Source organism: Heterocephalus glaber, unplaced genomic scaffold (assembly GCF_053883595.1).
Source record: "Heterocephalus glaber isolate CG9 unplaced genomic scaffold, H.glaber_assembly_v1.0 deba00000347, whole genome shotgun sequence".
Lineage (NCBI taxonomy): Eukaryota > Metazoa > Chordata > Mammalia > Rodentia > Bathyergidae > Heterocephalus > Heterocephalus glaber.
The window spans coordinates 12,142,691-12,160,816 of record NW_028258143.1 but is presented as its reverse complement, the minus strand read 5'-3'; the positions used below and the strand labels follow the sequence as shown (position 1 = coordinate 12,160,816).

At 35.4% G+C, this 18,126-nt stretch overlaps 1 protein-coding gene and 1 pseudogene across 8 annotated transcripts in view; one reads left to right on the top strand and one right to left on the bottom strand.

Annotated features, from left to right (window-relative positions):
- Rab3gap1 (RAB3 GTPase activating protein catalytic subunit 1) overlaps positions 1 to 18,126 on the top strand; it is a 163,332-nt gene that overhangs the window by 26,752 nt on the left and 118,454 nt on the right. For 3 of the 8 annotated variants that reach the window (XM_087195707.1, XM_087195694.1, XM_087195697.1), the window contains exons 4-5: positions 5,976 to 6,207; positions 11,585 to 11,663. In XM_087195707.1, the coding sequence (XP_087051833.1) occupies positions 5,976 to 6,207; positions 11,585 to 11,663 (311 nt within the window). The remainder of the gene's footprint in view (positions 1 to 5,975; positions 6,208 to 11,584; positions 11,664 to 18,126) is intronic. The other 5 variants (XM_087195712.1, XM_004836111.4, XM_004836112.4 and 2 more) reach the window with 3 other exon arrangements.
- LOC106010131 (ubiquitin carboxyl-terminal hydrolase 1 pseudogene) lies at positions 7,532 to 8,982 on the bottom strand (annotated as a pseudogene).

Sequence of the window (18,126 nt, the reverse complement as noted above, 5' to 3'; positions counted from 1 at the left end):
TCAGATGTTTTGCCCACTTTAAAATGGAATTGCCTTTTTTTATTCAGTTCTGAGTTCTTATATATTGGCTATAAATCCTTTGAGGTATATAATTCACAAATGTTCTTCCTATTCTCTGTGGTATAGTCTATATCATTCTGTGTTAGCCTTTCACTTCATGATAGCTATAGAGTTAGCTCTTATATTTATATCTGCAATTCATTTTGGGTAAATTCTGTGTCAAGTGTAAGAAAGGGGTCCAGTTTCATTCTTATACATGTGGATATCGAGTTATTCAGTAATTCAAGGTATCTAGGAAATTCCTTTTGGGTAGGATTGTGTGGTATTTTAGATTTTTAGACTAGAAGAGTGTATGGCCAAATATATGTAATATATTGAATAACATACTATTTATTTCCTAATATCTTTGGACATAAGGGGTTTTTATAGATCTTGGAAAAAAGTAATTCGTAAACTATTAAGTGTGTGGTTACTTTTAACTGTGTTGCAAAGATGAGTAGAACACAGATCTTACTCTTTACCATCTAGTAGAGAAGTAGACATGAATAGAAAATGTACCACTTTTTAAAAAAAATTTATTTTTGGTACCGGGGATCAAACTCAGGACCTTGTACTTGCGAAGCAGGTGCAGTGACACTGAGCTAAATCCTCGGCCCAGTACTACTTTTTATAATTTAAGTTATATGCTAAAGAGAGTCACTAATTACTTAAAGATAACCCAAAGCAGATTTTTGTAGGAATTAACATTTAGGTTGAATTTTGAAAAAATGAGTAAAAGTATACTTCTGAAAGAGTAAAGTGGAGAAGAGCAGTAGCAGTGCCTGTGCACAGGTCTGAAAAAGAAAGCACACCTCTGGAGAAGTACAAGTTTTTAGGCATAGTTATAACACAAAGTATATGGATGGTAACTTTGAGAAATAAAACTGGAATGAGGTGGGCTTTGTAGTTCCACTTGTGTAAATACCTGGCTTTCTTTGAGGTGCTTGTAATTATATTACATTCTTATATCCTTAAAGTCCAGGGGTTTTTTTTGCTTTACAATATACATAATGTTTTGATACAGTAATACACAACTTAGAAATAAAAATATACATATATGAAGGTATATTCTCAAAGGTTTTTTTGCTGAGAAATGCATGATTATAAAGCTTTAGAGGCCACTATTATAGGCCTCCATATTATTATATGGAAAGCCATTAAAGTATTTTAAGTGGAGGAAGAACAATGTGTTTGTATTTTAGGAAGTTAACTATATGGAAGAAGGATGGAAATCTATTTAAATAATTTAGTCCAGATATCGTCAAGGGCTCTGTTAAGGCAATGATCCTTCATCTAGATGAGGTCTTGAGCCCTCTAGAGTCTGGCATATCATATTTCTTAGCTTACCCAAAGTTTACTGAATAGATCGTAAGACAATTGGAAAAGATTTTTGGGTTCAAATTGTGATGTTTAATACTATGTTGTTGTTGCATAAATGCCATTATCTTTATATTCTTTTCTTGGGGAAGAAAAGCATCTTTTCCCGGTCTATTACATTTTCCTCAGAATTTTTTGTTTATCTCTATTTTTAAGGAATACATATTATTGTTTTCATTGCTGGGTTATGACTTGCCACTGGTAAAATGTACAGAACTCAAGTTTTGATAAATGTGTATATACCCAATTTACCACCTTCCAAATCAAAATATAGAACATTTTTTATCATCCCAGAAAGAGTTCTCTTTTCTCTCTCCGCTGCATCTTGGGGATAACCACTTTTTGGCTTCTTTCACTGTATATTACTTTTGCCTTTTCTTTGAGCTTTGTATGAATGAAATCATATAGTATGCATTCTCTGTGTCTGACTTTTTTTATTTACAGTTTTCAAAATTCATCCATTCTACGTACATCATTCTTTTAATTTTATGAGTATATCTTTTCTCCTGTTGTAGGCATTTAAATTGTCTCCATTTTGGACTTATTAATAAAATACTACAGATAATTTTGTTAGCATACGTTTTGATAATTTGAGTTTATTTTTAGAATTGTACCTCTTAGGGTAGTTACATGTTCATTTTTATTGGAACCAGCCAGCCAAGCTGTTTTCAGGAATGGTTGTATGATTTTGTGCTCTTAGCAAAGTGTGGGATTTCAGATTGCTTCACATTCTCTCTGACACTTGGCATTATCAGATTTTTATTTTTAATCATTCTACTGTGTGTGAAATTTCATTATGGTTTTAATTGGCATTTCAGTGATGATTACTGCTACTGAGTAATAACGTAATAATAGTTCATCACAGTTACTTGCTTTTTGGATCATTTGTAGCTTCTTTTGCTAAATGTCTGTTCAAGTCCTTTACTCATTTAAAAATTTGGATTAGGCCAGGCATGGTGGCAAATAACTATGATCCCAGCATTCTGAGGGGCTGACATAGGAAGATCATAAGTTCAAGCCCAGCCTGCGCAATTTAGCAAGCTCCTGTCTCAAAAAAGCTGGGGATGTAGTTCAGTGAGAAGACTCTGGGTTCAATCACCAGTACTATTAAAAAAAAAAAGGATTATAGTTTTAAAATTCCTTATATATTCTGCTTGTGAATCCTTTTTCAAACACATGTATTTTTTTCCCTTTAATCCATGGGTTCTTTAATAATGAACTCTTTCTGATAAGCAAGAGTTTTGTTTTCATGTTCATTTTCTCAAATTTGTTTATTCATTTTTACAGCACTGGGGATGTAACTCAGGCTGTTTACACTGAGCTATATTCCTAGTTCTTTTTTATTGTTTGGTCTCACTAAATCACTAAGTTGCCCAGTCCGGGCTTCAATTTGATATCTTCCTGTCTCAGCCTCCCAGTGTGCTGAGATTATAGACATGCACCCCACTTCTGGCTCATTTTCTTAATTTTAAATTTCATTGCTAGTGCTTTTTCTGGTCTGTTAAAAGAATCTACGCCTTTCCCAAGGCATTCCCAAGACCAAAGATAGACTCTCCTGTTTTTACCCCTGTGAATATCTTATTAGTCCAGGGCCATCTGTTTAAAATAACATTTACTCCCCTACTGAGTTCTGTGGCACCTCTGTTGTAAAATCAAGTATACTTACATATACTTATAAATTTATTTCTGGACTTTCTGTTTCTCTGATCTGTTTGTTGTTATGCAGATAGTACATTGTCTTAATTACCTTAGGACAGACAGTAAGTCTTTAGGTAGTATTCTTACTCGTCAGAATTATTTTAGATCTTCTAAGTCCTTTGGATTTTCATATTAGTTTTAAATCAGCTTGTTGATTTCTATAAAATGGTTGCTGGAATGTTGATGGGATTATTTTGAATTTATAGGTCAATTTGGGGAGAGTTGACATCTTAACAGTGATATCTTTCAAGCCATGTACACATATATTTCTTAATAGGTATTTGATATTAGTATTGTTTTGAGGTATTTTTAGGTAAAATTCCTGCTCATCTTTTATTGTGTATTTCTAGATATTTGATATTTTTATGCTTATTAAGAGTGGTAGTTGTAAAATTTTCTTTTCTTTTTTTTTTTTTTTTTTGCGCTACCGGGGATTGAACTTAGGCCTTTGCGCTTGTGAGGCAGGCACAGTGCCACTGAGCTAAATCCCTGGCCCCACTTTTAAATTTTTTAACTCTTTCCTAGAGTTTGTTGGTAATATACTCAATCCCTGGTACTAAAAAAAAAAAAAAAAAAAAGTTGATTTTTGTATATTTATTTTACAACTTTGTAAACTCAGTTTTAGTAGCTTATTTGTAGATTCCTTTACATAGTCTATGTATATAATCAGGTAATCTGATACAGTTTTATTTTGTTCTAACTTTATTATCTTATTGGATAGTAAAACCTCAAAGGTTTGGTTTTGTTTTTTGGGTTAGTTTTGTTTTGTTTTGTTTTTGAGACAAGGTCTCACTCTGTAATTCAGGCTGGCCTTGAACTCATAATGTGGCCCAGGCTGGCCCTGAACAGATAGCAATCCTCCTGCCTCAGCCTCCTGAGTCCTAGGATTACTAGCAGGCGCCACCACACCTGGTATGCAAGTTATTTTTGAAGGATTACTAGATTAATTATAATGAACTAGAGTTGTCATTTCTTTCCCTTTTTTTGGTACCGGGGATTGAACTTGGAACCTTGTGTTTGCAAGGCAGGCAGCGGAACCACTGAGCTAAATCCCCGGCCCCTCTATTTCTAATAGTAAATATATACCACACTGGAATTTTTTTTTTTTTTTTTTTTTTTTTTGGTACCGGGGATCGAACTTGGGTCCTTGGCGCTTGCGCAGCAGGCGGCGAAACCACTGAGCTAAATCCCCAGCCCTCACAGTGGAATTTGATGTCAAATGACTGTGTCATAATGGAATTAAAGGGCAGACATTAGAGTGTTCTTTTTCAGTTGAACTAAATTATTTCGAAAAGTCTGTTTTGGAGACAGAACCTGGATTATCAAATACAACCAAATTCTCCTTCAGGTCGCTATTGGTAGGGTAATGTTACCTAGAATATAGGATGAGGATCGGGTAATACTTCTTATCATTTAAAGAGAATATTTCAGCTTTACTGCAGACTTCAAAAAGTGACTTATCTCATTTTTTTAACTTCTGTACTTCTGGTCTTAACTGCTATATATTGGGCATCCCTGCTAGCAAACTAAGCTCTCTGGTTTTTGGTTTTGTTTTTTTTGCAGTACTGGGGATCAAATTCAGGACCTTGCACTTGCAAGGCAGGTGCATGGTGCCACTGAGCTAAATCCCCAGCCCTGAACTAAGCTCTTATGTATGACATTATGTTACTTTGTGCAGTATAAGTAGGCTTGGGTAGTAGCTATATTCTTGGATAGGCTATATATGTCCACTTTAATGTAGGTTACTCTCATTAAGATATATATATATATATAAATTATGCTTTAAGTATTATACATGACAATTCTTATAAAATGATTAACATTTGAATTATTTATATAGTAAGATACCCTTAGGATGTTTTAAAATATAGTTGAACTTAATTTAGATTTGTAAATACCTTGCCAGGAACACACATAAAACATTAAGATAGAGCCATGAAAACATTTTTAATGTTTACTTATTCACAGAATCATTGTGTGTATACTTTCTGTTTAGTTTGGGGCTATCTGTGGTTGGCACACTGCTTGTTTGGTATTTTCTACCTCATAGTACTGTGCTATAAATAAATAACAGCTTCTCCACTGGAAACAACTGTGGAAGGTTAAAGTCTCTGTGGGAAAAATCCTTTTCTAAGAGGTATAAAGTAAGGGACTCTTTGGAACTTAAAATGTTTTCTATTTAAGAACTTGTTTTTCAAAATAAAGAGATTTGAGTACCAAACCTTGAGAAAGAAGCTTAAAGCCTCTTTTTAGCAAGTAAGTGCTACAAATGTCACATCATTTAAATTGATTCTTTCTACAAACTACTACTATGAAACAATTTCTGGTGCTATATGCAGTTTAAAAAAATTTTTTTAGCTGGGGATTTAGCTCAGTGATTCTGGCACCTGCCTTGCAAGTGCAAGGTTGCGAGTTTGATCTCTGGTACCCCCCCAAAAAAATTATAAAAAAGTATATTTTATTGTCAAGTGGTTTTTATTTCCTCGTTTTTAAAATTTATAAAATTTAATCATTTTTAATTTAGTTACCCAGTAGAAATTCTCTTATTAGTAGAGAGATTTCTTTGTGTATGTGAAGAGCATGGAATTTACCATGTATTCATGATTTTATACAGGTACTCATAAAATTATTTGAAAATTAGAATTTTTAAGTCACTCAATAGTTAATATCCTAGGAGACATTTTTTACTGTGATAAATCATTTATATTTTCTTTTTGCTTTATGTGGAGGGTAGTTATAGCATGAAAGTTCTGTAGATTAACGGACAGAAAAAGGGAAAAAAACCTCTGTGATTAATAAACATAATAGTAACTACTGAGTACTTGAAGGTGGATATTTTTCCATTTTATTGTTAAATGCAGGGTATATTTACTTCTGGCACGTGGGAAGAGAAATCAGATGAAATTTTCTTTGCTGACTTCAAGTTTTCTATCACTCATCATTATCTTGTACTAGAGTCCACTGATACAGAAGGAGAAGATGAAGTATTAGAAGGTAAGTTTTTGGGCCGGGGATTTAGCTCAGTGGTTTCACCACCTGCTGCACAAACGCAAGGACCCAAGTTCGATCCCTGGAACCAAAAAAAAAAAAGAGGTAAGTTTTTATAAAGTTTTGACTTTTAAGAGTGGTTATAATTTTGAATTATGAATTTATGCCTGAAACCACAGATAGTATCAAATCCTACATGTACTATTTTTTCTAAAAATAAATCTACGATAAATTGTAATTTATTAGCTGGGCAGAGTAAGAGGTTGACAATTACTAATAAAGGAATATAGCAGTATATGAAAATAAAATTATCTAATGCTTATGAAGTATTTCTGGAATTTTTTGTTTAATTTTTCTGGACTGCATTTGGTAACTGAATCTATGGAAAGCAAAGCTGTGGATAAGGCAGTACTACTGTGTCCTTCCTTATTCAGAAAATAATGCAGATTGTGTGTTAAGAGTGTTTATAGTTAATGATTATTATTATTTGCAGGTGTAGGCCTACCTTTTCTTATGCAGGAACAGCATTATATTACCTTTTTTAACTTCCTCCCTCTCTCTCCCTCCCCCTCCCTCTAATTTCTCCAAAATATGGAGAATACAAATACAAGCACTTTATTTTAAAATGCAAACACAAAAGCAAAAGGTCGGGGATTTAGCTCAGTGGTTCTGCCACCTGCCTCACAAGCGCAAGGTCCCAAGTTCGATCCCCAGTACCAAACAAAACAAAAAAATGCAAACACAAAAGATTGGTATAAATCCAAAAGGTTTAAATTCTTCCGTTTTGGATAACTCAGTTAAGAACCTATGCAAGTTTGTTCCCAGGAGCTAAGGCATCACTTGGCTCTATGATGGAAAATGAACATGGTTTTCAGTATTTCAAATCTCACTATTATATAAAAGCCTAGAGAGACCAATAATAACCAATAACTTTAAAAGATAAGCTAAAAGACTCTTTTCTGTATTCAACTTTGCCATTGTTGGCCAGGTCTGTTTAATGTACTGTATACCCAAAGAAAATATACCCATTCTTTAATTTCTTACAAAATAACAGGTAAGGAATAGATTTAGGGGATGTAGAAAGGGAAAGAGAATTCAAAAAGTCCTTCTCTTTGGTAACTTTCACCTCAGAATCATCAAAAAGTGACCACTTCCCTTCATACTCCTTTAAGGTTTGCACTGCACAGGAAATTTGGTTCTCAGATCCACTCTTGTAAATACCTGTTTGGCACTAGATTCCTTGTTCCTATCTACTTTGTAGGTCCTGTTAGTATAGTTAGTCTCAGAACTTCTACTTTCAGGAAATGTACTGCCAGCCTTATCAGGATTAAATGCTTTGTTTTACATCTGATAATCTGATTTGCTCTTTTGTCCTCCAAGAAATCCAATAGCATCTACATTTTTTGTTTTTGAGTTGGGTGTGGTGGCACATCCCCGTAATCCTAGCACTGGCAAGGCTAAGGCAAGAGGATCACTGTGAGTTTGAGGTCAGCCTAGGCTACCTATTGATTTCAAGACCACCAGCGTGAACTACATAGTGAGACTCTTGTCTCAAAAAAAAAGTTACTTGGCTGTGTATGTCCACCAACTGTCATCGACACTTCATCATTGCAATTTTCAACCGCACTTCTCACTTCCTTCTCATTCATTGGCTCTGGTTTACCTACTTCGCACATTTGGTCAACCGCAAAATTTTCCTTATCTAGTTCTAAGCTATTGAGGTCTGTGACTAATAGAAGCAGTGTAATACCCACTGCTAATTGTAATACCACTATTCATTAAAATTGGAAATAATCCATAGCTGTCATTAGTTGGCCTTGGGCTCCATTCTTCTAGTGACAACTTAAGAGGTATCAATAAAGGAGTGTTAATCTTGGGAAGTCCATCACTATAACAAACTTCAAGCCATTAGCCACAAAGCACTTCAAATGAATAGTTATAATTTCAGGCATTTTGTCAAACAGAACACTTTGTCTGGCTTCAGTGTAATGATGGAAATTTTCACAGAAATATTTATCTTCTACAATACTCTCCACTGAATCAAATTGTGAAATTGCCCATCTCAAGATCTTCAATTCTGTTTTTGGCTCTGGAGAAATTTCAGAACTCTCCTCTACTTTGGAAATCTCAGCTTCTTGTACTGGCATATTGATGTCCTGAAAACTTTCTCTTCTTTCTCTTAAACTTTGACATTCCAAGCCATGAGTCCTTAATACCATCTGACCTTGAAATAATTTTTCTGCTAGGTCAAAACCAATTTGCTCTGCACCTTTATTTATGAGTTTAACTTCATTAACATCCATAGGTATAATTTTTTTAGGGATTCAAATCCACAACCATTAGTTATATTATAGCTTTTGTACTTCCCAAAGTCCTCTTCAAAATCATACTCATTTTCTTTAGATTGTCTTTTGGATCCTTGGTTTGTTTTTAGTTTTCCCAGACTACAGAATTTAGAAAGAATGCTGGGTTGCCTTGTTGCAGACTTTACCCAATGTATTTTAACTCTTGATTTCTCTTGTGAGGGTCTTATGCTCTCATTTTCAGAAACATGCTTGGGATTACTTTAGGAGAAGCCTCCAGTGTATTATCAGTAGCTTTTCATTTTGAACTAGTTTGTCTCAGGTTCTCATCCAGTGATGGGTGTTCCTTGGAAACTAACTTTCATGTTACCAATTCAGTGTCATGTTTTCTTTTCCTATTCCGTTTTGAGGGTTTTTCTTTATAGTCCTCAGAATTCCTCATTTTATCCATCTGTGTGCTATTAATTCTGCTCATTTCCTCTTTCTGATGAGCTTTTTTTTTTTTAACCTTGTAGATACTTCTGCCACATTTTTTACTTCTTTTAGGAGTTGGTGTGTTTCTTAAATGTTTCCCAAAAATACATTATAATACTTCTTGTGGTCATGCTATAGATATCCTTCATGCATAGAGTTGAGTTCTCTGAGTATGTAAAGCAGTCATCTTGGCTGAATAGCAAGCTTATCAGTGTATTTCTCTGGATATAAGAGGACACTAGCCTGAAGCAGTTAAGCTGAAATGATTAAGGACTGTAAACTGCATATAAATAGGTTTATAACTTGCCAAACAGTCTTCTTTGTAAATTCCCTTGTCTCTCTCTCTCTCTTTTTTTTTGGTACCGGGGATCAAACTCTGGTCCTTGCGCTTGCACAGCAGGCGCTGAAACCACTGAGCTAAATCCCCGGCTCTCCCTTGTCTCTTTGATTGTCTTCAGCCTTCAACACCTTTCTTCTTTAAAATAATATTAAATAAATGCTTCACTCTAAATTAAAAACCAGGACAAAAATATAATACCTGAAGTACACTATTTTTTTTGGTTTTTTTGTACCAGGGATCAAACTCAGGGCCTTGTGCTTGCGAGGTGGGCATTGACACCACTGAGCTAAATCCCTGGCCTGAAGTACGCTATTAAGATAATAGATACTGCCTAGATTATTCAGCCCCACAAATGGTAGCAAGTTTTCCCTCTTCTCGCAGTTTATAGTTGAGAACTGCACTGAAGGAACAACTTAGTTAATTTTTGATCCTCTGTATTCAGAAACTTTTTCTTCATTTTCTTGAGTCTATAAAATCTAAGGCTCCCTTTAGTTTCCTTTTTTCCTGAAAAAACTTCAAGGAAAGTCTGTCTTTCTTGGATGGACTACTGAAAGCCCATTATTTTCACTAGCTATGACATCAGGGATTTTCTTTACAAATCCCAAGGAGTTGACAAGAATTTATAAAGAGCAAGTGCAAGCAGCAATTTTATCTGGTCTTGGCCTGGCCCACTGCTCGCATGCAATCATGGACCCTGTTGGTGCTCAAGTCCCTGGCAACGCCCAGGAGGAAGCTGGAGAGACGCTCCCCAGTGAGCCAAGGGAAGTTGGTGTGATTTCCTCAGTGAGGAGCCTGGACCTCTGGTTGTCTACACCACTTTGGGGTGGCCCCACACTCACCAGCACCAGGCCCTTGCATCCCTCCCCCACCCCCAGGACTCACGCTGCAGGAAGGGTATTACCTTTTCTATTATACACATACCTACAAATAAAGCAATTAGGTAACACCTGTTTTCAGATTTATAAACTAGGACAGATAATACTGACCGTACACATGTTAGAAAACTATATAGCAAAAATAAAATAATTAGAATATGAATATGTGGACTTTGAGAGTAAGAAGAAAAAGGAAACTGGGTATGGTTGGCAGGAAGTCTGATAATAGCCCAGGGACCTCTAGAGCCAATATTCTTTTTTTTCTTTTCTTTCCTTTCCTTTCCTTTCCTTTCCTTTCCTTTCCTTTCCTTTCCTTTCCTTTCCTTTCCTTTTCTTTTCTCTTTTCTCTTCTTTCTTTCTTTCTGATTTTAAAAAATTTATATTTTTGCTTCTTTGAGACTTGGCTTGAATTGAACTTACTGTGTAGCACAGGCAGGCCTCAGAGTTGCAGCAATCTTCCTGCCTCATCCTCTCAAGTGCTGGTGTAACAGGCATGGACCACCATGCCTGGCTCAAAATGAAACATTCTAATACTGATTAATGAAGGAAACTTTTCAAGATAGAGAAATTTTAAATGCTATTAATTTGAGAAAATACATCAGCGAAAAGCTATTAAAATGAGATATTTGAATTAGTGTTTTTGAGATGAACTGATGCAAAGGACTGTGGTATATGAGAATAAAAGAAGATAACTGTATTTAAGGTAGTTAAGGCATTGTTACTTGTATGTGCATATTGAGCAGTTTTCTTTATTTAGCTGTGATTGAAGCTATAGCTAATGTAGAAGTTACAATCTATCAGCTTAGTTATTTAGAAATACACAATTAACACTTTTATCAGAGGTAAGAAGATTTGAACACTGGTCTTTTATTGGTCTGGAGTTGCTTATTTTTGGTTAAGTGGAGTGTTAAATCATTAGTATTGTCCTATTTATTTTAGCAAATTAACAAATTATGAATCTGCTAAGCAATTATAGTAACCCAACAAAAGCAAATATTTTTTATGCACAGATATCTTTATGCTTTAAATTTATGTGTGAGTATAAAAATACTAGACTTTATTATGAATTACAGTTGAAATGTTTAAAGATACATGGATTAGAGGTGGAAAGCTGGGTACAGGTTTACAAAAAGTTTTAAGATGGCCAGGGTCACAGAAAAGGCTTTTTTGGGTGGTAATAATGAAACTCAGTAGAGTTTTGAAGAAAAGTAGAGACAAGGAGAGGCTGAGAAGAACAAATGATGGTTTCTAGTATGGGTGAGGAATTGAGTCATGATTTATGAGCAGAAATAGATTTTTTTATAGATTTTCTTTGTTTGAAGAAAGGAAAAGAGTATCACCCTCCCACCCTCAAAGTCTTAGACCTAGCCCTAGATGTAAATCTTTAAGCAACACAAAGCTAGGCTAGTAAGATGCATGTTTTCTCAAAGCATATTATAAAATTCTATCTTAAAATGAACATACTCTTTCATTTTCAAATGTTTTTATAGATGCTATTCCACAATCTATGAAAGATTTGCTGTGTATGAATAATGACTTTCCTCCGAGAGCACATTGCCTGGTAAGATGGTATGTATACATTTTATTTGGGTATCTTTTATTATGTGTGTCTGGGTGACCCGAGACTGCCCCTGCTTCCAATGACTTATGAGGAGGACTCACAGGACAGCATCTAGTTAGTTGTACTTACAGCTGATTTATTATAACAACATAGGACAAAGCAAAATCAGCAAAGGGAAAAAACACATGAGGCCAAGTCCAGTGGAAGTGCAAGCTCTTAAGAGTCCTTTTCTAATGGAGTTATGCACATTATATTCAGTTCCCTTGGAAACATTGTGACAATACAGTGAAACATTGCTTATCAGGAAAGCAGGTTAGATGTTCAGCCTTCAAGATTATAAATGATGGGCTGGTCAGATAGGCACCCTCTGGTTAGTATATAGCAAAACTTTAGTGCAGCAAGAAAGCAGGTGTTTAGCATATATCACACTTGCATAAATATTTTAGACACAGCAAGTAACACTTTATCAGTTCTGGAAATAGTGAGAACCCTCTCAAAATTTAAATTTCCAGGTGCCAGCCAAAAGCATGTAGGCATGCTTTTCTAAGGAAAGCAGGTGTAGACTTGCTCTTAACTCATCTGCATGGTATGTTTCATAGTCTAGGGTAATGCTTAACTATAATTCTCATGGCTAGCATGTAATACTTTGAAATTTTATTTTGTTAGAAATTGAATTGATAAAATGTTGATCAAAGTTATGTGATAAAATCAACCTGTATCTAAACTATAAATGTGATACATTAATTAAGAGGCATAACACATTTAAAAGATCACTTCCATCTTTTTCAGTTATTAAAAAGAATATGTGAACTTTATTTATGTTGGAGGGGTGGGAGTAAAACATACCTCACAAAAATGTCTTTAGTATGAGGAGGTGGTCAAGAAAAGAGACTTAGCTAAAGGAAGTTTATATACTGGTTTTAAATCATTGTTGGTGTAGATTGATCTTTCCACTTTTTTATTAAAGAAAAAATTCTAAGGGGAAATTTATAATATCTACATTTCTTCATTCTTCGTTGTGATCACTCTAGAGAATGGACGTTTAAAAAAAAGAGAAAACTGGCTGGGTATGGTAGTATATGCCTATAATCTTAGCTACTTGGGAGACTGAGGCAGGATGATCAAAGTTTGAGGCCATCCTGATCAACTTAGTGTGACTCTGTCTCAAAATAAAAAAATCAAAAGTGCTGTAGATGTAGCTCAGTACACCTGGATTCAGTCTCCAGTACCGCAAAACAAAAAACTATCTACAAGTGTACATAAACTGGATAATATTCCATAGATATTTGTTTGTCTTTTTAAAATAGTGAACATAACTGAAACAACTTTAGGAAGAAGGAATTTAATATACTTTCCATTTTTTTAAAGAAGGAATTTAATGCAAACATTACATCGTATATTTCATGTAATCCTCCTGGATTCTGTTCTTGTCTTCTAAAATGTGATTATATGCATTTAGCATGAATAAATATATTAGATGACAGCATGGTATTATACAGCCTGGGCTGTGCATGCACACATTTATTCAACATTAATGAGATACTTATGGTTGGGCCAGACACTGAATTAGACTAACAGGTTTAATTCCTATAAGGTATTTACTGTTTCTTCAACTTTGGAAAGTTATTTAATTTCTTTAAGTTTGTTTCTACATTGTTAAAGTCAAGATAATAAATACTGTACATCTTTTAGGTAGTTGTGATAATTAAGATCATGACATAATAGGTTTATCAAAATCTGAATGCTGTCACATAATAGCTGTTCAGCCTTTTAATATATATATTTCCCCAAACTATGCTTGCACATAGACCATGGCTAAAAACATTCATTGAGTCAATAAATATATGTAAACTTTGTTCTTTTAAAAAATGTTAACAGTCAATAAAATTGATTTTTAGGGGGCGAGGGAGTGACTAGATCTCTGAAATTATTATATAGATTTCCTTTTTTTTTTTTTTTTGGTACCAAAGATTGAATTTAGGACCTTGGGCTTGCGAGGCAGGTGGTAGCACCACTGAGCTAAATCCCCAGCCCCTAGATTTTCCTTTTAACTACTATGACAATCTAGATATAGAACAGTTCTGTAACCCCCTTTTACAAAAAGCCTTGTCTCATAGTCATACTTTTCTACATCCTTGTAATTCTGGAATCACTAATCTGTTTTTGGTCACTGTGCTTTTATTCTTTCAAGAATGTCTTATGAGTGGACTTATATACAATCATTGGAGACTGGCTTTTACTCAACATAGTATCTTTAATAAGATTCTTTGAGGACCGGGGATTTAGCTCAGTGGTTGCACCATCTGCCATGCAAGCACGAGGTCCCGAGTTGGATCCCCGTACCGGAAAAAAAAAAAAAAAAAAAATTCTTTGAAATAATTCTGTGTGTCAGTAGTTTCATCCTTTTATTGCTAAGTATTTTATTGTAACGATGTACCACAATTTAATCATCCATTCGTTCATTGAAAGATATTAGGGTTGTTTCTAGGTTTTGTCATTATGAATAGAATTACAGTAAATATTTGTATACAGATTTTTGTGTACATTTTCATTTCACTTTAGTAAATACTTATTGGATCGCTAAGTCACATGCTTAAGTGTATATTTAACTTTGTAAAGAAGCCAAGCTGATTTTCAGAGAAGCTGTACCATTTTGCATTCTCACCAACAATGTATGACAGTTCCATTTGCTCCATTTTCCCACCACCACTTATTTCTGTTTTAGCCCTTCTAGAAGTGTGTAGTTGTATCTTATCCTAATTTTAAACTTTGAGCATTGTTCATTTTTTTTTTTTTTTTTGGTATCAGGGATTGAACTCGGGTCCTTGCACTTGGCGAAACCACTGAGCTAAATCCCTGGCCCCGCTTGTTCATGTTTATCTGTTCACTATATGCACTCTGTTGAAGTGTCTGTTCACGTCTTTTGTGCATTTTTTTTTTTTGGGGGGGGGTTACCAGGGATCGTACTCAGGTCCTTGCACCTGCGAGACAGGTGCCGGAACCACTGAGCTAAATCCCCGGTCCTTTTGTGCATTTTTAATTGATTTTTTTTTTTATTAAATTATTTTATTGGTACATTGTAGGTATTCAACACAATTACATTTCTCATTGGGAATTGTACCTTTACATAATGCATCTTGGTTCTTATTTTTTCCCCATTCCTAGCCCTCCCTTCACGCCCTCCACCCTTCCCTATTTACAAAGACTTTATTTCCATTTTTTCCATTTCTCATCATTTTTTCCTTTCCCTTCTTTCCTTTCCCCTGCCCCTCCCACTACCCCTACCCCTTTGGACCTTTTCTTCCTATTTTACATTATTGATTATTCATTCTAATAATTGGTACATTTTAGGTATACAACATAATGACATTCATCATTGGAAATTTGCACCTTTACATAGTCTCTCTTGGTTCTTATTTTTCACCCTTGCCCAGCCCTCCCTTCAACCCCTCCAGTCCTCCCTATTTACAAAGATTTTGGTCCTGTTTTCCATTTTCTCATATTAATCCCATTCCCTTCTATCCTTTCCCCTAGCCCTCCCACTTCCTTCCCCTTTGCCCCTTTTCTTCCTATTTCACATGACCAATTATACATTTAGTCCTTATTTACACTTTCAGTTTCTCACACCAGAGAAACTATTCGGTATTTACACATGTGTGTCCTATTTATTTCACTTAAGAATATGGCCTCAATGTGCATCCACTTAGCTATAAATGTCTCTAATTTCTCATTTTTTATGGCTGAGTAGTACTCCATTTTATAAAAAAACCACATTTTCTTTATCCAGTCTCCAGTTGATGGGCATTTGGGCTGTTTCCAGGTTTTAGCTATTACAAACTGTGCTGCTATGAACATGGGTGCACATATATCACTGTGGTATGATTCTTTTAATTCTTTGGGGAAGATCTCCAGCAGTGGAATAGTGGGGTCAAATGGGACTTCCAGTCCTAGTTCTTGGAGGTATCTCCATACTGATTTCCACAGTGGTTGCACCAGTCTACACTCCCACCAGCAGTGGAGCAGGGTTCCTCTTTCCCCACAGCCCCACCAGCATTTGTTATTGGTTGATTTCATGATAGCAGCCATTCTTTCTGGAGTGAAGTGGAATCTCAGCATTGTTTTCATTTGCATCTCTCGAATGACCCATGATGTTGAACATTTTTTCATGTATTTATTTGCTATTTCTACTTCTTTGTCTGAGAAATGTCTGTTCATTTCAGATGCCCATTTTTGGATTGGGTCTTTAAATTTGGGAGCTCTGATCTTTTTAAGTTCTTTATAGATTCGAGATAGTAGACCTTTGTCTGAGGAAGAGCAGGTGAAGATTTTTTCCCACATTGTGGGTTGTCTCTTCACACTGCTGGTGGTTTCTCTTGCTGTGCAGAAGCCTTTTAATAAGAAGAGATCCCACTTGTTGATTGTTTGTGCAAGTTCATGGGCAACTGAGGTTTTGTTCATAAAATCTTTTCCTACACCGATGTCTTCAAGAGTTCTACCTAACCTCTGTTCCAACTGGTTCAGAGTTTCTATTTTAATATTTAGATCTTTAATCCATTTTGATTTTAGTTTAGTGCATGGTGAGAGATATAGGTCTAGTTTTAATCAATGGCAAGTTGAAGCCCAATTTTTCCAGCACCATTTATTAAGGAGGCTATCTTTCCTCCAGTGAGGGTGTTTGGCTCCTTTATCGAAGATGAGACGGCTGAGTGTGTCTGGTGTTGTTTCTGCATCTTCCAATCTGTTCCACTGGTCCTCAAGTCTGTTTCTTTGCCAGTACCATGCTGTTTTTATCACAGTAGCTTTGTAGTAGAGTTGCAGGTTGGGGATTGTGATACCCCCTGCCATGTCTCTGTTACCTAGAATTGCTTTTGCTATTCTGGGTCTCTTCTTATTCCAAATGAATTTTTGGACTGTTTTCTCAAGGTCTATGAAGTATGCTGCTGGGATCTCAATTGGAATTGCAGTAAATCTATATAGCAGTTTTGGAAGTATGGCCATTTTCACTATATTAATCCTTCCTACCCAGGAGCAGGGGATGTCTGTCCATTGTCTGATATCATCTTCAATCTCTCTTTTCAGAGTGCCATAGTTTTCAGAGAACAGGTCTTTGATTTCTTTCATTAGGTGGATTCCTAGGTATTTCAGTTTTTTGGATGCTATTGTGAAAGGAATTGTTTGCCCTATTTCTCTCTCATAGAGTCTGTTGTTTGTGTAGAGGAAAGCTATTGATTTTTGTGTGTTGACCTTGTAACCAGCTACTTGACTGAATTTGGTTATTAAGTCTAGAAGACTTTTGGTGGAGTTCTTGAGGTCTTCTATATAGAGTATCATGTCATCTGCAAATAATGACAATTTGACTTCTTCATTACCTATCTTTATTCTTTTTATTTCTTTCTCTTGTCTAATTGCCATGGCTAATGTTTCCAGAACTATATTGAACAAGAGTGGTGATAGTGGACATGCTTGTCTTGTTCCTGATTTTAGTGTGAAGGATTTCAGTTTTTGACCATTTAGTATGATATTGGCTGTTGGTTTTTCATAGATGGCTTCTATCAGTTGGAGGTAGAGACCATCTGTTCCAATTTTTTGTAGGGTTTTTATCATAAATGCATGTTGGATTTTGTCAAATGCTTTTTCTGCATCTATGGAGATAATCATATGGTTTTTGTCCTTGGCTCTATTGATATAGTGTATTACATTGATTGATTTGTGTATATTGAACCATCCCTGCATCCCTGGGATGCATCCCACTTGATCAGGGTGTATGATCTTCTTGATCTTCTGCATTGTGTTTGCCATTATCTTATTAAGGATTTTTGCATCTATGTTCATTAGTGAGATTGGCCTGTAGTTCTCCTTTTCGGTTGGGTCTTTCTCTGCTCTGGGGATCAAGGTGATGCTTGCTTCCAGGAATGAATTTGGGAGTATTGAAGAGTTTAAACAGTAGTGGCAGCAGTTCCTCTCTAAATGTCTTGTAGAATTCAGCAGTGAAGCCATCAGGGCCTGGGCTTTTCTTAGCTGATAAGTTTTTAATTACATTTTTTATTTCATTGGTTGATATTGGGTTGTTCAGAATTTTTAGGTGTTCTTCATTCAACTTTGGTAATTCATATGTATCTAGGAATCTGTCCATTTCTTCTGTGTTGTCCATCTTATTGGCGTATACATTCTGGAAGTAGGTATTGATGATCCTCTGGATTTCTGCTGGGTCTGTTGTAATTTCACCCTTTTCATTCCTAATTGCATGGATTTGTGCCTTTTCTTTCCTTTTTCTGACAAGCTTGGCTAAAGGTTTGTCAATTTTGTTGATTCTTTTAAAGAACCAACTCTTGGCTTGATTTTTTTGTATCATTCTCTTAGTCACCATTGCATTGATTTCTCCTCTGATCTTTATAATTTCCTCCCTTGTATGAGCTTTGGGGTTGTCCTGCTCTTCTTTTTCTAGAAGCTTGAGGTTCAGCATCAGGTTGT